The sequence below is a fragment of the Eubalaena glacialis genome, chromosome 8 (assembly GCF_028564815.1).
Source record: "Eubalaena glacialis isolate mEubGla1 chromosome 8, mEubGla1.1.hap2.+ XY, whole genome shotgun sequence".
In the NCBI taxonomy this organism is placed as follows: domain Eukaryota; kingdom Metazoa; phylum Chordata; class Mammalia; order Artiodactyla; family Balaenidae; genus Eubalaena; species Eubalaena glacialis.
Genome location: NC_083723.1, coordinates 58496646 through 58520523, shown reverse-complemented (window position 1 = coordinate 58520523; position 23878 = coordinate 58496646). Strand labels below are relative to the sequence as shown.

Below are 23878 nucleotides of genomic sequence, written 5' to 3'. Positions count from 1 at the left end.
TTTCAAGTCAAAAGTGATGGCAAAACAGAGGATTTCATTACAGCAAAATAAGAAAATTAGCTTGAAAGTACTTTTATGCCTTCTCAAGGAAGGCATCTTTGTACGATAAAAATCTGTGGCAATCAAATGTATTTTATCAAACTGGATCTTTGAATACTTACATTTAATTCATTTTTTAGCATTTCTTCAAGACGATGACCTACATGTTCTTCATCTTCTTTTGTGTCCATAACTACACAAATTTGTTGTGAAATTCTTTCTGAGATAAAAAAGAAAAAAAATTTTAAGTTTCAAACAGAATATGGAGCAAAGCCCTAGTATGCTGAAACCTATACTAACCTGCTGTTCATAACTATTGAACAAGAATAGGGAGGTGTGGCCTTTGGGCCAAGTGGAGTGACTTGGACTGCACAGAGATGTCCTGGACTCAACTGACCATCCAAGCCAGTAAATCTATGTATTTAACGTTTTGTGGGTAGGTAAACAGGACATCATGTAAGCAACAGAAATAAGAGATCTTTGGATATATTTGAAGAGAGTAACTGCAGGTGACAGCTACTCGGCTCAAGAATTCAATCCTTCCACATTTACAAGGAATCTCCCAGAATCTGATGGAATCCCATCTCCCAGGCAGATCCTCTGGTTAGGCCATAAGATGTCTCCTGCGTACAGCTCACTGTGCCACCTGGTGCCCTGGCTACGCACAGCATTTTCCTTGCCACTCCAGTCAATTCAATTAAATTCCTGCCTGTTTAACTATTACAACAACAAGGGAAAATAGCCAAAAATAGATTTTCTTCAAATTTGGAAGGCTTGAGATGATATAATTTAAAATCATAAGTTGTATGACATAGTGATATTCACCTTTGTAAACCCTGGATGCACTCTCCCCAAATATGTGCAGTCCTCCTTTACAGTAAACAGGTCTAAAATACTAAGAAATGGCTATATTGCTGCCAGTTAAGAACACATTTCATGGTATTATGTCATGGATTTTTTTAAAAGCCTAATTTTAAATAGGAGTCCCAAACCAAAAGTTAGTTTAACTTATGACCTAGCTGCTTCTTACACTGGCAACTCCACATAACAGGCTCTCTAGAAACACTGTTCTAGCAATAGTTAATGATTCTTCCCAAAAAAGCTAGGGAGGACCAAACTTTTTTTCTTTTTCAATAAATCATGGCTGTTTTTTTAATTCTAAGAGAGATTTTTGTTTTGTTTTGCTTTGGTTTGGTTTGTTTGGCCTCGCCACACGGCATGTGGGATCTTAGTTTCCCGACCACGGATCAAACCCATGTCCCTGCATTGGAAGTGTGGAGGCGTGGAGTCTTAACCACTGGACCACCAGGGAAGTCCAAAACATTTAAAATAACGTTACCAGTTAATGGTATTCCTGTTACTACCTACCTCCCACTTATCAATAATTGTATATGTTCCAAGAGCCATACCCGATATTCACACCATTTCTCATGATGACCCTGCAAACAATATTATTGTGAATCTATGTGACAGATTCAGGAAACGACTTCAGAGAAACAAAGTAACTTGCCCAAGATCACAGGGTTATGACTAGAAGAAAAAGAATTCAAATCCAAAGAAAAAGCTTACGAACACACAGCTATTCTATGGCACTAAAACGAAAAGAAAAAGACATCTGACATGAATTGAACATCAAGCATTTTCATATGAGAGGTCCTAATGCTTCATAGTTATTATCCTATTTACTGCCTCAAAATAAATATGTATTATAAGCTATGTATTATAATTCCTGTTTTTACTCACAAGGTACTTAAATCCAGGTCTTCCCAAAGCTTCTGCCTTTTCTATCATGCTTCCTACCTTACAATAATTTCTGTAAAAGAATGTGAAACGGGCTTCACTCTTTTATACCCTACAAATTCAAGAAAACTAATATTAGCGTAGTAATTCAAATGGATTAAGAGGACACTTCTCTGCTGGATACAGATCTGCTATAATTATATTATCTTAAAATCATTTCATTTTTTATCATTTTTCATCATTTCACTTTTAGGACTGTGTTCACCCATCAGTAAGGTTCCTACCAACTTGAAAATGTCTATAATTTTGTTACACAAGCCTAATAAAATTAAATATAATTAAGAACACAAATGGATGGTACAGATATTAAGTGCTATGGAACATCACTGTGATTAGAAAGGTAAATTGGTTGACAAGATTAAATAAATCTTTATGCTAAAATGAGCTAGGAGCTCACTTTTGAAAGGTAAACTTTGCTTAGTAGAGCCAAGGGGCTTGAAAGTGATTAAGAGAAACAAGATTTTTTAAAAATTTAATGTATTGGGGTAGAAAGAGTACAAGCATAAACTTATTGTGACAAGAGACAAGATAAGTACTCAAAAAATCATGGAATGATTTAGCAGTGAGCTATGAAGTGGTATACTCAGTGAAGCCAGAACATGAAGGTCCCATGCTTTCCTGAATACCTAGAGTGTCTTGAAAGCTTTAGATGTAACTATAGTACAAGCAGTAGCTTTTGAAAACCAAGTTAATTCAAATGTATGTATTGTATTCTCTTAAATATTTGGAGAAATTTGGACTTTGTAATGTCCTAGCAAAAATCCAGTTACATTTCCAAATGCTTCTTTCACATACACCAAAAACATTATAATAAAAAATTTAATGTGTAAGTACAAAGTAATTTACTACATATATAATATGATGGTGCCACAATAATTCTGACTAATTTATAAAATAATGCATAAACAATACTTTTTAAAACAAAACACAACATATGCAGATTTCCCTTCCTTGTTTCATCATATATCCTTTATAGAATTCCAAGCTCTATCAAATGTAAATCAACAATAAATTAAAACTGACATTATCCCCCTCCAAAACTGAGATACAGTTAGCCCTTGAACATGGGTTTGAATTGCAAAGTGCCCACTTATACACAGATTTTTTTCAATAGGAAATAGTACAGTGCTATATGATCCTCAGTTGGTTAAACCCACAGATAGGGAGGGCTGACTATAAATTATATGTGGATTTTCAATTTTGTGAGGGTCAGTGCCTCTAACACCCATGTTGTCCAAAGATCAACTGTATAAATAAAATGAAGTAACTCAAAATCAATTTGGCATTAATTTTTTGCCATGTGTCAACTGTTCTAAATAGCTTTTTGTTCGGGAATCTTTGCATTACCATATAAATTTTACAATAAATTTGTACAAAATCACCTGCTATTTATTTATTTATTTATTTACTTTTAAGTATTTTGCTCATGTGCGCGGCTTGAGGAAACTTAGTTCCCCTATTAAGGGATGGAACCGGGGCCCCATGCAGTGGAAGTGCGGAGTCCTAACCACTGGACCACCAGGGAAGTCCCTCACCTGCTTTTTAGACAAAAATGACATCTTTAAAATCGCAAGTCTTTCAATTATAAACATAATATATTCCTCTATTTATTGAGATCTTCCTTAATTTTTCTCAGTGTTTTATAGTCTCCAGTGTAGAGTCTTTTTGCAATTTTTGTTAAATTTCTAAAAAACATTATTGATGCTATTGTAAATAATATCTTTAGTTGCATTTTCTACTTGTTGATGTACAAAAATATCTTAAGATTTCTATACAGTCTTTGCATTTAGTAACTGCTAAATTCACTTATAAATTCTAAGGGTTTACAAGTTATTTCAAATTTTTTATATATACAAACATGTCAATTGTGAACAAAATTTTATTTCCTTTTTTCTAAATCATAATTTTTTAATCTGATAATGCAACCTTTAGAATTTTGCTTCTACGTTCATGATAAAAATTAGCCTGTAATTTTACTCTTATAAGGTCCTTGTCAGAGGTTCATTAAACATTTACACTGCCTTCATGTAATGGGTTGGAAAGTTCTCTCTTTTTCTATTTTCTGAAGAAATGTGTATGACTGGTGTTATTTCTTCTTTTCAATGGTTTTGTAAAATTCACTGGTAAAAGCCAACTGTCTTTGTGGTAGCGTTTTTAATTAGATTCAATATCTTAAATGGATGAACAACTTTTCCTAGTTGTATTTGCCTATGAATGTGTTCATTTAACCTAAATTTAAGTCTATTAGCATAAAGCTATGGACTGAATGTTTCTGTTCCCCCAAAATTCATGTTGAAGCTTTAACCCCCGCAATGTGATGGTATTAGGAAGTAGGGTCCTTGGGAGGTAATTAGGTTTAGATGAGATCATGAAGTGAAGATCATCTCATAGGGTGAAGTCCACATGATGGGATTAGTGCCCTTATAAAAGGAGGAAAAGACACCAGACCTTCCTCTCACATCCATGTGAGGATCCAGCAAGCAGATAGCTATCTGCAAGCCCAGAAGAGAGCCCTTATCTGGTAAATGAATCAGCTAGCACCTTTATCTTGGAATTCCCAATTTCCAGAACTGTGAGAAATAAATTCCTGTTGTTTAAGCCATCCAGTCTATGGTATTTCATTATGGCAGCCCAAGCTGACGAACAAAGTTGCTCACATCTCATTGCAATGTCTATAGGATCATCACTGATGCTCTTTTTTCATTTCTGATAATAATTATTTGAGCCTTCAACATTTTTCATGATCACTTTTGCCAAGGTTTTATCAATTTTATTAACATTTTCAAAGAAAAGTTGTGTTGATTCTCTCTTATGCTTGTCTTCTAACTCATGAATGTTTACTATTTTCTTCAATATCTTCTTCATTCTACTATCTATAGATTTAGTTCACTGTTCTTTTCTAATTTCTTACAAAAGAAAAAAAATAGTGGGCTTTTGTGCTTTTCCTTTATTCTAATACAGTCAACCCTTGAACAATACAGGTTCGAACTGTGAGAGTCCACTTACACCTGTTTTTTTCAATACGTACATAGTACAGTACTACATGAGTGTGATTGCTTAAATCTACAGATCCAAAACTGTGGACACAGAAGGCCAACTGTAAAGTTATCCACAAATTTTACACTGTGAGGAAGGTCAGGTTCCAAACCCCATGTTGTTCAAGGGTCAACATTTAAGGCTCTAAATTTTCCTCTAATAACAGCTTTATTTATACATCAAACACTGTGATATTTTTCAGTTTAAATTATTTCATTTTCAATTTAAAAGATTTCATTCATTTTTTTCTCACCTTATACACTTCTAGTTTCCACTGTGATTTCTCATTTGACTCATGGATTATTAATTTTATTGTCTTTATTAGTCTGCTATTGTGCAAGAAGTTGCCATAAATTTAACAGATTAAAACACCCACTAAGTATCTCACAATTCTATAAGATAGAGAAGGAGAAAGCTAGAGAGAGAGAGAGAGCAAAAGACAGCATGAGCATACACAAGAAGAAATGATAATGAGCTCACACATAAAGAAATGATAGAGCAAATGGGGTAAAATGTAAAAAATCAGTGAACTGGTGATCTGGGTAAAAGACAGATGGAAGTTATATGTACTATTCTTACATCTTTGCAGTTTGAAACTATATTAAAATAAAAAAATATTCTAACCCCCCCCAAGAAAATAAGATTCAATTAAAAATAGATTTATATACACACACATACACACACATAAATAGTAGAAGACTTTAAAATTCATCTCTCTAAAGTTTTAATTACGTGAGGTGATGGATCTGTTACCTAAACTTATTTGTGATAATCATTTCACAATATATGCATGTAACAAACCATCATATTGTACAACTTAAAATGTTTTACATCAATTATATCTCAATAAAGCTGGATAAATTTATTAAAAAATTAATTCTGTTCATCAAAGATCAACTGAGCAAAACATAATTAAGGACCTAGATTCAAGACAATGTAACAATAATGAACAAAGTCAATCTTTTATCATGTTGGTTTCTGTATTGTCTGCTGACTTCTTGTAATTCCCAGTTACTTGTATTCCACTTGGAAGTCTGTGCCAGAGTGGCCACTTTCTAATAGTGTCTACAGTCCATATCAATATCATTTAGCACCAACAATGATACATTTTCTATCCGGCTACGGTCATTTAAAGTCTAAACTAGGTTCAACTGCTTCTCAAACATGGCTGCACTTAAGAATCAACTCTCAGTATCTTTTTGTTCTGCCTTTATATTTTTAAGATACATATGCTCATAACTCGCCCAACAAAATTCTCACCTGTACTTTCTGAAGCTCCAAAAGTGATTCTAATGTTCAGCCAGGTTGAAAACCTCTGCTTACTCACTGCACTGATTTTCTATAATGTGAGGTTTATAAAAGGTTTCTCTATCTTAAAAAAACATAAAAATTACCTACGATAGCTGATTAATCCCATCAAAATGGTATAAGTCTTTTTGAGTATAATAATTTGGGGATAATTTTGTAGTTTTCTCTCATTTCCATATTGTGGCAACTGAAGGATGACGAATTTAGTGAGAAAAAAAATGTGTTGGGTTACTCATTTCCCTTTGATATTTCAGTGTGAAATTTTTAAAGAAACCCAAACCCACCCAACTCCTACTCTGATCTGCATGGCTCACTGGAGTTTACAATTTAGCCATTTCGTGCCCAATATTTTAAAGGCAATATTATAAGAATAAAATGCAATGCTTACATTTCAATTATAAGTATGAGGCACTTCTTGGGTATCCAATATTTGTTAAATTATTGAGGTAAATGCAATTTTTCAAAATCTTATACAAATTCTGTATCTGAAAATAGTATATTCATACTTTGACAGCATTTTACATGTATGAAACGAGATGAGAGACTAACAATTACTATGTAAAGCCAAATTTTCTATAAGGAGTTTATAAGTATCTAAAAGAAAAACAGGAGACATGGGAATAATAAAAGATACTACATGAGGATTAATGAAGATTGTATGAATTAATATGTGTAAAGTTATGCAGAATGCTTTGTACAAGTATATCCCCAATAAATATTCACAGAATAAATGCTATCATGGTCATATACATTCATTACGAATATAAGTTAAGATTCCTTTTATCTTACCAAAATACAACCCATCTCTAATTCCAAATGGTGCCTTGTGGTCTTAACATTTCAGAGTTTGATAAACAATCCCTATCAACTTTGTCCCACTGCTTTTCAAGTTTCAAAGTTTCACCAAACATGCAGTAGTTTTATATAGTAATGGAATACACATCTTGAGTAATCAATAGTCCCGTTTTCATCACTTAAATCCTCTGAAGCTAAAATGGATACCTTCTAGCTCTAATCGTCCATATCTTAGTTTGTCCACTAGACCTAGGCTGAAATATCTTACATGATTTCTATTAATGATTCCACAAACATGCACTGACAGGCTTAACTGAAAATGTTGATGTACTTAAGATCTTCATCAAAAACAGGCATCTGCCATAACTGTACTTGTACCATGCAGATGGAAGGCCAAAACGGGAAAGAATGTAAGCTGTAGGAACAGGGCTCAAATAAATTGAACCTCCTCTCTTCCACAGTTATTCTAGTATCCCCCAACTCACGAAGACGGGAAAAAAGGCACATTATTTAAAATTCACTTTCTTCATGAACCACAAAACACTTTCCAATCATTAATATGATTAATCCTTATTATTTCTCAATGCAGACAAAGTATTTAACAACTTCCTTGAGGTTAATGATGAAATCAAAAGAAAAAAAAAGTCTTTAGAATTCTTGATATGCTGTTCTAACTATTAATAAAGCACTTCTTAGAAACATTTAGAGTTTAAAATAAAAACAATAGCACTGGGGAAAAACCATAAAGTCATTTCACTTCCTGGAATCATAAACACTCTAAAACAAGAATCTACTCTTTGTTCTCGCCCCAAAAAAGACCTAAGGATAAATTGGAAAAACATTGAAAATAATTTTAAATCATACCTGACCAGTCAACTTGATGACTAATATTATTCTCTGAGTTTTAGTTTTCATACTACCCTCTCTTTTAAACAGCTTTTAAAAAATCTTTCTAAAAGGCACCTGTGTCACATGATGAAATGTTTTGATATCTAAACCACTAGGGTACATACCTCCCCTCAAAATCATTTTTAACACGTACTCTGATTTACACTGAATAACTTCATTTATATATCACATCTAGTGTCGCACAGCTCTCACAGTGACAACATAAAATTCAAACTGGAACATAACTTGGAAATCGACAGGTTAGAATTAAAAGCTGTAAGCATTAATTAATAAGCTCAAAATTTTCAGTTAATACCTCATCCCCATGCATGACAACTTCTAAATGGTCAAAGAATATGTATGATTGCCAATAATTAATAATAATGCCAAAAATAAATAACGTGCAACTTGATTTTACTTTACTGGCTATAGTGATTAATTTTGTATGTCAACTTGCCTGGGACACAGGCTGCCCAGATATTTGCCCAAACATAATTTGGGTATTTGTCATGGTATTTTTAGATGAGTTTAACATTTATATCTGTAAACTAAGTAAAGCAGATTGCTCTCTCTAATGTGGGTGGGTCTCATCCAATCATTTTAAGACCTGAATAAAAGAAAACGTTGACCTTCCCCCCAAGTAAGAGATGATTCTCCTGTATAACAGCCTTCAAACTGAAACATGGCTCTTCCTGATTCTACAGTAGTCTGCTAGCCTTTGGACTTGAACTGGGACATTGGCTTTGTAGATTTTGGACTTGTCAGTCTTAATAATCTGTAATCATGTATGCCAATTCCTTACTGTGTGTGTATATATCTCATTTGTTGTGTTTCTCTGGAGAACTCTAACTAATTCACTGGCAAAAAAATTTTAAGCATTCTTCAACAGATAACTCATAATTCTAAAGTCCTGACCAGAGGATTCCCACCTCCATATATTTTATACAGAGCAACATATCATCACCCACAACACATTGGGCTTTACACCTCATTCTTCAGCCACCAAATAATATCACCTACAATTCCCTGGACACATCATGATCTTTGCAATAATGTTCATGATCCCCCCGCCTGCAGTGACATTACATTTCCTTGTCTAATTCTCCAATAAGGACTACATCAAGCATCATCTGCATTAGTAACTCTAGGCAAATGCTTTAGATGTATTTTGGTGAGAGGAGAAGAAAAAAGGAGGGAGGAACAGAACCACCAGGAAGAATTTTGTGAAACTACAGTACCCCCCCATCTCCAAACCCCCAATTCTGATACATAATGATATCTCTCTCAAACACGTATAACCATACAACTAGGATTCTCCTTATATCCAGGTAATCACTGCATTGCTGAATTTGAGTGTTCAGGAAAAGGCCCTGCAGTGTAGTTTCAGAAGTGGAAAGAAATCCACATGTACTGTGACCCTAGTAAGTCTACTGGCAAAGCAGATGGTCAGATAGTACACACCAACAGAGCCATATCAGTTCCTTACAGCCAGCAATCATTCTGGTTGTCAGTGCATTCATTCTGATTATTTAGAACTCATGACATTCTATAATTATTGCTAATATTGCTTTGGCTTTTTACTACGGTAGATACTTTTATACATTATTTCATTTAATCATCACAACAACCAAGGAGAGAAATTATTCTCCCTATTTTACAGATGAGTTAAGCGAGGCTATAAAGCCAGTAAGTTGCCCAAGGTCATACTGCCATGAATTGTGAACTTTAAGCTTTCTAACTCAAGTCCATGTGAAGTTAGCATCCTAAACGATATTTTTCCCTCTCATACTGTTCTACATTTTTATTTTACTTTCATTATAGTTTTTACATTGGATTATATTATCTATTTGACTTTCTCTCCCACAAAATCGCAAACTCCTAACTCTGTAACTTATAATTTCCCAACATTATCCCCAGGTTTTAGCACAGGGCACCAAGAAGGTATTGAACATTGATTAGTTTCCATCTCTGGGCTACGAGCATAACTAAAACACTCTTAGGGTGTGAACTGTGTCCCCCTCAAAATGTGTATGTTGGAGTTCTAAACCCCAGTCTCTGAGAATGTGGCTGTATTTGGAGATAGGCACTTTAAGAGCCAATCAAGTTAAAAAAGACATTAGGGTGAGCTCTAATCCAACATGACTGGTGTCTTTATGAAAAGAAGAAATGTACACACAGACATGCACAGAGGGAAGACTTTGTGAAGACACAGGTAGAAGACGGCCATCCACAAGTCAAGCAGAAAAGCGTCAGAAAAGTCCAACCCTGACAAAATCGTGATCTTAGACTTCCAGTCTCCAGAATTGTGAGAAAATAAATTTCTGTTGTTTAGGCCACCCAGTTTTTGTACTCTGTTATGAACTAATATACAAATTCTCTTATCTAAAATTTGTTGAATAAAAATTAGCATTGTTGAATAAAAGACTATATCTCATATCTCATTTTCTAGAAGAGGAAGCAAAACAAATTTGTGAATATAAGGAAGTAACTAGATATCTAGAAAGACATCAGGAAATTTTATCAGGAGAATCTAACTTCAGAGAAAGGAAATTTAAAAATGCAACAATTTTGCTTCAAAACAAATAACTTTAAATATAAAAACATTCCTAACTTTGAAATAGCCAGGCTAAAATACTTATCTTAAATCTCTATTTTCTAGAATAAAAAGTAAAAAAATAAGGTCAGCCTTAAAAAAATGCCTTCAATACAACGTAACTCCAAGTTTTGTAGACTTAACATTTAAGAATCATATTCACTTTACTAGGTACACACACATTATTTTCTCTTCCATTTGAGAATATATAGATATACATACATTTACTAGTTTCCATATGGAAAGAAGTAGAAAATATTTAATCATGCACATGAAGGTGACCTATGATTAAGAGAATTTTCTTGAAAGAAACATCTCAATTCATTTGCAGTATTCTGCTCAATACCAACACTAAAAATTATTTATTTAAAAGAGAAAAAAAAGGGAATTCTTGAAAAGTGGCACTGACAGCAAAGGAACACTTTTTAATTTCTAAGAAGCCCCATATAGAAACAAAATTGAATAGCAAAATCAAAAACTCAGGGACAACATTTTCAATAAACTTAGATACAAAGGTTTCATCATAACACTCATGATGCAGTCAAATGAAAACAAACCAACAACAATGATGCAAGACCTGAAATACTGGACTCTATCTGGGAACAAGTAGAGGGATCAGTAAAACAGGGTATCTGACAGATTGGTTAATAGAAGAACCTTAAAGTTTGCCAACAGATAGTCACTGAAAATTTAAGAGCAGCCCTAACTGGAGGAGTTTTACCCACGAAAATAACTTTTTGTGGGGTTAATACAAGAGAACTTGGTTAGGTCTGAAGGAAAAGTGTACATACTGTGAAAATGGACACACCACCTTCAGCATAGGGTCCAACTAAAAGAGAACTTGGAAGTGGAATCAAAATTACACAGGACGGGCTTCCCTGGTGGCGCAGTGGTTAAGAATCCGCCTGCCAATGCAGGGAACACTGGTTCGAGCCCTGGTCTGGGAAGATCCCACATGCCGTGGAGCAACTGAGCCCCTGCGCCACAACTACTGAAGCCCGCGCACCTAGAGCCCGTGCTCTGCAACAAGAGAAGCCACCGCAATGAGAAGCCCACACACCACAATGAAGAGTAGCTCCTGCTCGCTCCAAGTAGAGAAAGCCTGCACGCAGCAATGAAGACCCAATGCAGCCAAAGTCAAAAGAAAGAGAAGATCCACCTGAAAGTGTGATAGGAGAACAGAGCCAGAAAAATATTAGAATTGTGCTTCCACATTTGTGGACACCACAAGAAGGCAACAAAAGAGGGAGATCTTTGAGCTATCGTCAAAACTGTCTTCCGACACTATCAAACTCTTAGAGGAAAACATAGGCAGAACACTCTATGACATAAATCACAGCAAGATCCTTTTTGACCCAGCTCCTAGAGAAATGGAAATAAAAACACAAATAAACAAATGGGACCTAATGAAACTTAAAAGCTTTTGCACAGCAAAGGAAACCATAAACAAGACCAAAAGACAACCCTCAGAATGGGAGAAAATATTTGCAAATGAAGCAACTGACAAAGGATTAATCTCCAAGATTTACAAGCAGCTCATGCAGCTCAATAACAAAAAAACAAACAACCCAATCCAAAAATGGGCAGAAGATCTAAATAGACATTTCTCCAAAGAAGATATACAGATTGCCAACAGACACATGAAAGAATGCTCAACATCATTAATCATTAGAGAAATGCAAATCAAAACTACAATGAGGTATCATCTCACACCGGTCAGAATGGCCATCATCAAAAAATCTAGAAACAATAAATGCTGGAGAGGGTGTGGAGAAAAGGGAACACTCTTGCACTGTTGGTGGGAATGTAAATTGATACAGCCACTATGGAGAACAGTATGGAGGTTCCTTCAAAAACTAAAAATAGAACTACCATACGACCCAGCAATCCCACTACTGGGCATATACCCTGAGAAAACCATAATTCAGAAAGAGTCATGTACCAAAATATTCATTGCAGCTCTGTTTACAATAGCCAGGACATGGAAGCAACCTAGGTGTCCATCATCGGATGAATGGATAAAGAAGATGTGGCACATATATACAATGGAATATTACTCAGCCATAAAAAGAAATGAAATGGAGGTGTTTGTAATGAGGTGGATGGAGTTAGAGTCTGTCATACAGAGTGAAGTAAGTCAGAAAGAGAAAAAGAAATACAGTATGCTAACACATATATATGGAATCTAAGGAAAAAGAAAAAAAAAGGTCATGAAGAACCTAGTGGCAAGATGGGAATAAAGACACAGACCTACTAGAGAATGGACTTGAGGATATGGGGAGGGGGAGGGGTGAGATGTGACAGGGTGAGAGAGTGGCATGGACATATATACACTACCAAATGTAAAATAGATAGCTAGTGGGAAGCAGCCGCATAGCACAGGGAGATCAGCTTGGTGCTTTGTGACCACCTAGAGGGGTGGGATAGGGAGGGCGGGAGGGAGGGAGATGCAAGAGGGAAGAGATATGGGAACATATGTATATGTATAACTGATTCACTTTGTTATAAAGCAGAAGCTAACACACCATTGTAAAGCAATTATACTTCAATAAAGATGTTTAAAAAAAAAAATCTAAAAAAAAAAAACTGTCTTCCTCTTCAAATTCAAGAAAATTAACTTCACATCCAAATGAATAATGGAAAAATATCAAAGCCAAACCCCACACAAAATTATTATAAGCAAAAAGACAATAAGGAGCAGAATAACACCTTTAAAAATAATGAAAACATGCCAGAAACATGTGCCCATCAAACCAATCAAAACTGTAATCTACTTCAAAACAAGCTAAAAACCATTGAGCTAATGAAACAACACATGAAACAACCATTTGATTTGGAATTTTAAAAACTCAAATTAGGTTGCAGAACTCAGAAAAGAGCTCAAAATAGAAGAAAAGATCATTTAAGAAATGAAGACTATACTAGAAGTGACACACGTATAAAACTAACAAATAATACTTTAAGAGAAAAAGGTAAAAATAATTTTTTTTAAATAAACACTCAATATAAAGTAATAAATATTAAAGTTAGGTAAAGATGATCTAACATAAACATAATAGAAATCTATAAAGAAAAAAGAGACTACTAAAAATTATACAGAAACACCCATACACACACACAAGTACATCACATATCAATACCTGCAAATATTTACCAATAAAAATCAACACCAGACATTTTCTAGCAAAATTACTAGACTTAAAAAAAATCATTCCTTTGGGCACATAGCCAAAAAGAACAGAAACAGATAACAGAATAAAAATGAGATAATCTTTAGGACTTTACGTAAGAAAAATAGAGGAACATATTTAAGTTATGACAGGGAAAATATATGAGCCAAGGATTTTACATTCCGCAAAACTAACTTTCAAGTGTAAAGCACAAGCAGTTATCAACGTGAATTAAGTAAACAGTTTCCCAGGAAACTTTCCTAAGAAATGTACCAGAGCTCAAGCTTCGGATAACCAAAGTCTAGAGATATGTGAACAAAATTATCGATGAATAGTATAAAACAGAGTTACTAGCAGAACTGCGACTAAATAAGAGCTAAAGTTAAAACAGGACAGTGTATAACAGCTATACAACCTGAAAACATACAGTGTAAACAAAAAAATGGAGTAGGAGAGCAAATGGGGACAGTATATGTAGGAAAAATTGTTTAAATTTTTATGGAAATAACATTGGTTTATAGCATTAATATTGACACTTTGAGACCTAGGGAGTGCACTGTTGAATAAAATGAACGAACATTTACAAAATATTCTATTGTTCCCTGTAGCTTTGAGAACCATGATTCTCAATGTGCGGGAAATAAGATACAACTTAATATTGAATTGGAAGTACCATTATGAACTTATGAAGTATTTCATCTTTATGAAACACACACACAAAATAATTGGTAACTTTAGAGAATGATGATTCTTTCGCTTGAAAACTGATAAAGAAAAATAACCAAGCATTTATTTTTGTCATATAAACTGTACCACTGGGTAAGTAAATAGTAGATGAGTAAAGTTTATTTATGAAAATACCTCAATACCTGAAAACTAATTAATAGAATTCAAATATATATATCATGATTCTGAGCCACCCACACAACCTCTTAACAATACAGGCATTGAGTATCAATGGCTGCTATCATCACAAAATTATGTAACCAGACATTAGGTGTCTCCTAACAAAAAACTCACACCATCTCTAGTCTTGAGAAAAAAGATGAAACTAAATCTGACCAAGCTTGTAGATCCAGCTATGACTTTGTAGATGACAGAAAAACGTAAAGAACTGTACCATGCATAAATATGCACCCATCAAAATTCAAAAGAGAAGAAAAGCTACAAGTTACATGGCCTAAATTCAGCAAAAGACAAAGTGCAAGCAAAATAAAGGGATAAGGAACCTGTAGGTTGAGATTTTAAATGTCGTTTAAAAAAATTATCATAGGGCTTCCCTGGTGGCGCAGTGGTTGAGAATCTGCCTCCCAAAGCAGGGGACACGGGTTCGAGCCCTGGTCTGGGAAGATCCCACATGCCGCGGAGCAACTAGGCCCGTGAGCCACAATTACTGAGCCTGCGCGTCTGGAGCCTGAGAGGCCGCGATAATGAGAGGCCCGCGCACAGCGATGAAGAGTGGCCCCCACTTGCCACAACTAGAGAAAGCCCTCAAACAGAAACGAAGACCCAACACAGCCATAAATAAATAAATAAATAAAAATTAAACTTAAAAAAAAAAAAAAATTATCACAACCAAACTGCAGTGTTGAGGGATGCACATTTGAGTGATAAAGTTCAAAAGAAGTATGAGGAGGAGATTGCTATAAAATCTGGTTAGCCACTACAAAATACAGGAAAGGGCTTCTGAGGTGCGTGGCAAAGTTCTCTTCATGATCTGGGTGATGTTACGCAGACATGTGCATTATTCTTTAAGCTACAAATTAGTTTTAGATTTCGGTATCCGTGGGTTATTTGACAATAAAAAGTTTTACGAAATAAAAAAAAAAATTACCTGAAAGTACACCAGTCTTTTCATCTGTACTTCTATTCATTCAGAAAGTACCTTTATATATGATCAAGGGACAAAATTAGGTCTTCAGTATAGCACATAAGGATACAAAAAGGTCTGTAACATGCTATTAAAGCAATCAGTAAACTTTTTAAAATTTAACTTAGAGGAAAATTACCAATAACATGAAAAAATAAGAGCAATGGTATTTTTATTTATAAGGATCTAAGCTTTAAGAGCTCAAAATATCTTAGGGAGTCCTTTAAATTCTAATGAATCAATGCAATATTACTAATAAATAGTTAGAAGATATTAGCCTCCTTTAAAGTAAAAGAAGATATTAGCCTCTTTTACTTTTTTAAAGTAAAAAACAATTGAGGCCCAGAGTAACTCGGCCAAACCACTGGATTATTGCTGAGTGACTGACAATTAATTATTATTATTATTATTCTGTGTTATAATAAGCATATATTAAATTCTAACCAAAATCTACCTGGCAAAATCATCATGGCCTCATTAGAGATGATGATACAAATGACTCACCTGGGATTATACAGCTAGTAAACTCAGGAGCCAGGATTCAAACCGGGCAACCCGGTCTGGAGTGAAGGCCCTCAACCACTCCACATGCTGACAGAATCAGTAAAGAAGATAAGATACTTCCCCAATTCAGCATCTTACCCAGGAGTTTCCCCACCTTTTTTTATTGGAGTAATACACGTCAAACGACAGTCTCACAGGTTCATGGAGTAAAGAGAATTCTCCACGGGCTCTGGCATTCCCCTTTCCCAAACGTTAAGGCATAATAGAATGTAAGAGCAAATGACATCACTCTGGGGTGAATATGAAATCTTCTTTTGTAGCTTTTAATGAAATAACTGGCAAACTTTCAGTACTTAATTACTGTATTTCATTGATTGAAACTTCCATTTTTCCTCTGTATAACTTCTCTGAAATAGGGATGGCATCATAGAATTGCTGCCCATCAGGGCCTTATAAAGATACACTTAACCTCTATTAGCATTCAGTAAAATTACCTTTCCGTGTATACGGTGGTCATTTCCATGATTGTAACGTTACGGATTTGTGTAACGACCACCACAGTCATAATACAAAGCAGTTCAATCCTTCATGCCGTCTTTTTGTACTCACCCCCTCCCCAGCTCCTTAGCCTAAGCAACCTCTGATCTATTCCTTGTTACTACATTTCTGTCTCTCCAAGACTATCATTGCTAGTCAACTATACTGCAACATAAAATAATTTTTATAATTTAAATAATAAAAAAATTAAAAAATAAAAAGACAAAAAATAAAACAGATAACCAACAAGGACCTACTGTATAGCACATGGAACTCTGCTCAATATTCTGTAATAACCTAAATGGGAAAATAATTTGAAAAAGAATATACACATGTATATGTATAACTGAATCACTCTGCTGTACACCTGAAACTAACACAACATTGTTACTCAACTATGCTCTAAAATAAAATTAAAATTTTTTTTAAATCATATAAATGGAATCATTCAAAACATAACCTTTTGACAACAGTTGAGATCTCAAACCTTTTGAGATCATTCAGTATGATTCCTCTGAGATTAAGTTATTTTGTATATGGACAATTCATGTATTTTCATTTGAGTTGCATTCCATTGTATAGATGTACCAGTTCACCAATTCATCCGCTGCAGGATATGTGGATTGTTCCATGCTTCTGATGATTATGAACAGAACTGCTATAAACAGTTACATACAGTTTCCTGTGTGAAAGTAAGTTTTCCTTTCTCTAGGGTAAATGCATTGGAATGGGATGCTGGCTCATACAGTAAATGTGTTTTTCTCGCTATAAGAACTGTCAACAGCATTTCAGTGTAGCTGTACCATTTTCATTGCCACCAACAATTGTATAACAGTTCCAGTTGTGTCTTCCTTTCTTTTTGCAGTCTCATGATAGGTTTATTAGTGTTATTACTCCTTTCAGGTAACCAGCTTTAGGTTTTTTGTCTCTGACATTTTGTTTTCAACTTCATTAATTTCTGCTCTTTATCATTTCCTTGCTACTGCTTGGTTTGGGTTTGCATTGCTCCTCTATTTCTAGTTCCTTAACACAGCAACTCAGATCATTGATTCAAGATCTTTCTTCATTTCTAATATAAGCATTTAGGTACTGTTTTAGCAGCATTCTACAAAGTGTGATGTCATTTTACTAAAGTTCAAAATATTCTCTAATTTATCTTGAGACTTTCTCTTGGACACAGATGATTTAATGTTTATTTTCCAAGCGCTTGAAGGTTTTTCTTTTACCTATTATCGATTTCTAGTTTGTTTCTATTATTGTCAGAGAACATACTTTGCATGCTTTCAATTCCTCTAAATTTGTTAATATTTGTTTTATTACCCGGGGTACATTCTGTCCTGGAGAATGTTCTCGGTGCACTTGAAAGGAATGTTTATTCTTCTACTGCTGGGTGAAAAGTTTTGTGTAAATTAGATCAAGTTAGTTGGTGGTACTCTTTACTCTTTCTATATCCTTGTTGATCTTCTATTGATTCCAGCAAATACTTAGAGAAATACTGCAGTTTCCAGCTATAATTGTTGATTTGTCTATTTTTCCCTTCATTTTGGTCAGTTCACGCTAAGTATATTTTGAAGCTCTGCAGTTAAATGGATATACATTTAGAATTATGTCTTTCTGGTGAATTTATCCTTTTATTATGTAAGGTACTTTTTTATTACTTTCATATTAATATAGCCATCCAGTTTTCTTTTGATTAGTGAATACATGGTATGTGCTTTTACTTTTATTTACTTGTAACCTACCTTTAAAACATTATGTTGGAAGTAAACTCTTGTAGGCAGCATACAGTTGGGTCGAATCTTAATATCCATCCTAAAATCTTTATCTTTTAGTTGGTGTGCTGAAACCACTGACATTTAATGAAATTACTGATGTATTTGGATTTAGGTCATCTATTTTATTATTTATATATTTGTTTTCTCCCTTTGTTTTGTGTTCCTCTATTTCTCCTTTCTCTTCTGGTTTAAACTTGTTCTTAGTATTCGGTTTTATCTCTTGTGTTTCTGATCGAATCTCTTTGTATAGTTTTTTTAAGTGGTTGCTCTAGGGATTTCAATATTCATATTTAACCTTTTAGAGTCTACATAAAATATTTTACCACAGCAAGTAAAATGTAGAAACCTAACCATGGTATTATAGGCCCCTTTACCTTACTGCTTTTATGTTGCACTTAGTTATCTACAACACTGCAGCTGTCTCATACATAGAAAAACTCATCAGAAAATATTACCTTTGCTTTCAACCTATAAATAGTTTAAAAATGTAAAGAGAATTATGTGAGTCTATTCTATTTATTGATTCTGTTGCTCTTCCTTAATTCCTGATGTTCCTAGATTCCTTCTGGCATCATCTCCTTTGTATGAAAGGCTCTGTTGAGATATTCTTTTAGAGTACATCTTTTGGCAACAAACTTATCTTTTTTTTCCTTTACCTGAAATTGTTTTTATTTTGTCTTTATTCCTGAAGGGCAATTTTTTTTTTTTTTTTTTTGCTGGATATATTATACTGAGTTAATAATATTCGTTTTTAGCACTTTAAAAATCGTATTCTACTTTCTTCTGGTTCCCATGTTTTCTAATGAGAAATTTATAGTCATTCAAATTATTGTTCCTTTATAAGCAATGCATCATTTCTCTCTGGTTACTTTCAAGATTTTTGTCTTAGTTTTCAGCAGTCTGCTTATGAAGTAAGTATCTGGATATGGACATCTTTGGGGTTATCATGGTGCAGTTACCTGAGCTTCTTGAATCTGCAGTTTTATGTCTTTTATCAAATTTGGTAAGTTTTTATTCATAGTTTCTTCAAATGTTTTTTTCTGTACTGCACTTTTTCCTCTGCTTCTGGGATTCAGATGACCTGCTGCATTCCCACAGATGCTGAGTACTGTTAATTTTTTTCCCCATTTCTTTTCATTCTGTAGTTCAGAATGAAAAACTTCCAATGATATATTTTAACTTCAGTGGCACTCTGCCATCTCCATTCTGTTATTAAGCCCATCTAGTAAGTTTTTATTTTGGTTATCTTCTTTTTTTCAGTTTTAAGATTTTTGTTTGGTTCTTCTTTATTTTCTCTATGCCTTTGCTGAGACTTTTCATCTTTCAAGAGCATTTTCCCTTACTTGTTGCAGCATTTTTATAATAAGTGCTTTAAAGTATTTTTCAGAAAATTCCAACATCTGTGCCATCTCAGCATGGGTATCCATTAATTGTCCTTTCCCATGTGAGTTTAGATTTTCCTGACTCTTTGCATGTTAACTGACCTCAGATCATATCCTGTACATTTGAGTAATATCCTCTCTCACCTCCAACCTCTCCCTGTACATTCCACTTCTTTAGTGCATCCCTTTTCATTACTCCTACCAGAAAGCTGGGATCCTATTTATCCCATTTTGCACACATTTCCCATGACTGCACCTGTGTCCAAAGCTAAGCAACAGGAGAAATTAAGAACAGCAACAGTGGTCATCCCACCTCTTAGAATCATAGCAACGCTGATTGAAGAGGAATGTTCACTTCTCTCAGAATTTTAGGCTTCTCTGGGCCCCCACTGATGCCATTGTTAATGCCACTATTGCCACATGATTGCTTGGGAATTAAAGCACTGAGTCAGAGAAAAGAAAAAAGGGGAGATATCTTCACTTGCTGAACATTAGGAAATACCTTTCCTGCTTCTCTGATCAGAATTAAGGGGCTTTTCTTGGAACTCTGTCAACTCCAATGCCCACTTCTGGACATTGGACCCAGGGCTGCATTGGACCCAGGTCAGGACAAAACAGAGCCTGACATAATTCACTGCCAGTTAGGCAGTACTTCAAATTTGGGTCTTACTCATTAATCCACCTGTACTGTTTACTTTGAAGCCTCAAACAGCTGTTCTATGTATTCTGTCCATATAGATTCATTCGCTAGGAGAAACAGAGTGGAGTGAGCTTGCTCCATCTTACCCAGAACCAGAACTCTGCCTGTGTCTTTTTACATATGAACAAGTGTGATAAAAATATATGCCTAAATAAACATAAAAGAGCTCATTTAATAAATATGTTTATAAGTTTCTAAGTGAAAATAAAACATTACATTGTAGTTTAATAGGCAGCACTTTTCTTTTCTCAACGGTATAAAAATAATATTGCTTCTTACAAGCAATGGCACCTTAGAGTCAATGAAACATGGTAGAAATGAAGTACCTGGTTACATGCCTCCCATGACTCCCTAGTCACATAACAAGACCACGCTGTGTTTGACAGCTGCTTATCTAACAATGTTGTCCGCCTCATGCCAAAAGAGCAGAGACCATCTAAACCTTTAAACTTCAAAAGCAAAGTCACACTGTCTCTCATTTGCATACTTAATCAGGCAAGAGTTAAGAATACTCTTCAACAGAACCCTAAATCAGATGCTTAGAGACTTAGAAAGTAACATAAAAGTCTCAGCTGGTTCACTAGGTCACAATATACTAGAGAAGACAACACTCTCAATACCAAAACCAATTAAGCATTAACTGAAGCCCATAAGGATATAAAATAGAGACAACAACTCAGAAGGTCAGCTGTCCTCTTGTGCAGGACCCTTCAATGCTACAGCTACACACTATTACTCCAAGTGGAAGAAGGAGAAAAGACATGGAGGTCCTTCCAACAGCAGATGCTCCTCTGCCTCCGCTTTTCTCTCTGCTCTCCCAGGAGTTGACAGTAGCAGAGAAGAACATTAACACAATTCCAACCATCTACCCTGGAGGTGCATCAAAGGACTCCTAGCATAGATATCCGGAATGCCCAAGTTTTCAATGTATCACAGCTTCATCTGCCAAACTCTTTTGAAATTTTCTCAAGTTTCAATCTAGCTGTTAAGTACAATGGAATTCTTTAAGCGCTTTCAATCCCCCGGTTTAACGTGCTTCGCAACCTACAACTTAGCCACCTTTGGTTAGGATATACAGTTTAACAAAATATATTCATACATAATGTGTTTTCCTAAGTGTTTAATTCCAGTGTCATTCTAACTAAAGTCCTATATAGGAGGCATAAAGTATAATCTCAAAGTTAACAAATGAGGTCAAAATCTAATTTATAATATACTCATCTTTTAGAAATTCCTCTAATTGTCCTTGAATATTAGAACTCTTGGAATACATAAAGTATCCGGTCTTATTTGAAGGGTTAGAAAACAGATGCAATTTGGAATCTTCATTTAACTTCACAAAACAGTAATATGTAAAATCTCTAACATGCACAGCTTCCTCTTTACCGTGTGATAAACCCACTGACACATTAACAAGGAGCAAGAAATACCTAGACATATGCTTCCATCAATTAATCATGAGTAGGGACACATGAGTGCTCAGGATGGTATTTGTATTTTACAAAAATTTTCAAACACAGTGGTGAAGAGAGAAGTAAACCTAAATACTAGATTAGTTCTAGAAGCAAGTAGGCAAAAAATCCAAAAGTCAGTTTTCCATTTTCTTAGAAACATCTAACACGATGAATTCCATCAGGCCTCATCCACTACATTGACCTCTTGAGCCAAAATTTTTGTGTTCATAGGTAAGTAAGAAACAACTATATCAAATCCAGAAATAGTCATTTCCAAAAGATGTCAAGTCCTAATCCATTCAAAGTGGGGGCAGTCATCTTCTATTCTCCTGTCCAGTTCATTGAATCAAAAGCCAATCTTAAAAAAAAAAAAAAAAAAGCCAATCTTAGAGTCTATTTTCTGTCTCACATGAACAATTTTAAAGGAGTCAAACAGAATCACCAATGTTGAGCACTGAAATCCCCATCTCAGTTTCATCTGTAGTAAGATGCCTAAGGTTTCTCTGAACACCTATCTAAAGGAAGCTCTTAGAACAGTAAGGGCAGCAGGCCATCAAGCAAAGAGAAGCAGTCAACAAGCCATGACTACAGGACAAGTGGACAACAGGGATAGTAACTAGAGATTTGAGAAAGAAATACAGACCCACATTAAAAGGTCAAAGTGGTCTTCTGTAAGTTGGCTTTCTTCTCAACTGTACATGTTTTACCTGGAGGACACCGGGAAGGCAGATTTTTTTTTTAAGATGTTTTATATCAGATCTTAACCACATTTTTAAATGAGTCACTGAATACCAAATGAAGTTTCCTACCTTGCAACTGAAAATAAGCAGACATGTGACATCTTGTCTCCTGCACGTGTTTTTACGTGTAAGGATATTACTGTTTTCCAAGAAAACGATGCAAAACTTTTTTTTTCTTTTCAAAGTATATATTCTTTCTTAGTTAAGAGAAATAAATTTGAAGGAAATGCAATTTTCTAAGGCTAGTGACTCATCAGGATATTTATAAAATGTATTGTATTATTACTTAAAGCATAAGTGTCATGTTTGCATTTTTGTTGTTTTTTTCCTACCTACATCAGAGTTAAGCCTAACTGGCTAGTTTTTGTCTGTTATTAAGTCTTATTTAGCTAGTTACTTAATACCTCACTGTGACCTTAGAAGTTTTTGAACATGACAGATTTACTTGCTTATGCTTGAATTAGCATCTCACTAACGACAAATTAAGGAAATTATAAAGTTAAACAAAAAAGTGAACTCCACTTTCTCTAATCTTGACCCGAATATTTAACTTTCTAATTTACATTTTTTTTTCTAGTAAGAGTCCAAGGAAAACAAATTGCTATTAAATCATATTGCAGCCTTCCTGTTCTCACTAATTAAAGCTTGACGCAAATGTCGATACAGAGTCACGTAAGATACAATGGCAGTACTATTCAAGAGAGTAAAGAATAAAAAGTGTAGTATTTACAAACAAGTTATGGTATTAATGTGAAAATTTGGAAAATGAAGTATCATCGTCAATAGCCAGACACATCAAAAATTACAGTTTCCATGTAAATCTTAGCTTTGCATTATCCAAAAAGCATGGTTAATAATAAAATGGCATCATCACTGGCTATTTAGCAAGAAAAACCTAATGAGGACATACCACAGATGTAGAAAACTGATTTAAAGTTTTTCATCTTTTCAATTTGAGAAGATTTGAAAAGGCTATGCACTTAAAATGCCATGATTTTAAGTGAAGATATTAAAGGATCACTAAAAAACAAAGGCATTCGTTTCTCCATATGCATAAAATACAAACTACAACACCATGAATCTTCCTAAATCTCAGGAACACTGAATCAGTTTTATCCACGTGTGATTTGATTTTATTCCTTTCAGTCAGAGACAACTTAAAAGTATATTCAGCTACTTTCAATGTATAAGCAGAAAAGAATTCAATTGCTTGCCTACTGATTTAATTCCTTTAAAAAATTGTATGAAACATAAAAAAGCAGGCATATGGGGATTTATAGCTTGACT

At 34.6% G+C, this 23878-nt stretch overlaps 1 protein-coding gene across 3 annotated transcripts in view; it reads right to left on the bottom strand.

The window, feature by feature from the left end:
• The window catches only part of CRPPA (CDP-L-ribitol pyrophosphorylase A), a 326472-nt gene that overhangs the window by 179398 nt on the left and 123196 nt on the right, over window positions 1-23878 (bottom strand). For all 3 annotated transcript variants that reach the window (XM_061197723.1, XM_061197725.1, XM_061197726.1), the window contains exon 6: window positions 162-259. In XM_061197723.1, coding sequence (XP_061053706.1) covers window positions 162-259 — 98 coding nt within the window. The remainder of the gene's footprint in view (window positions 1-161; window positions 260-23878) is intronic.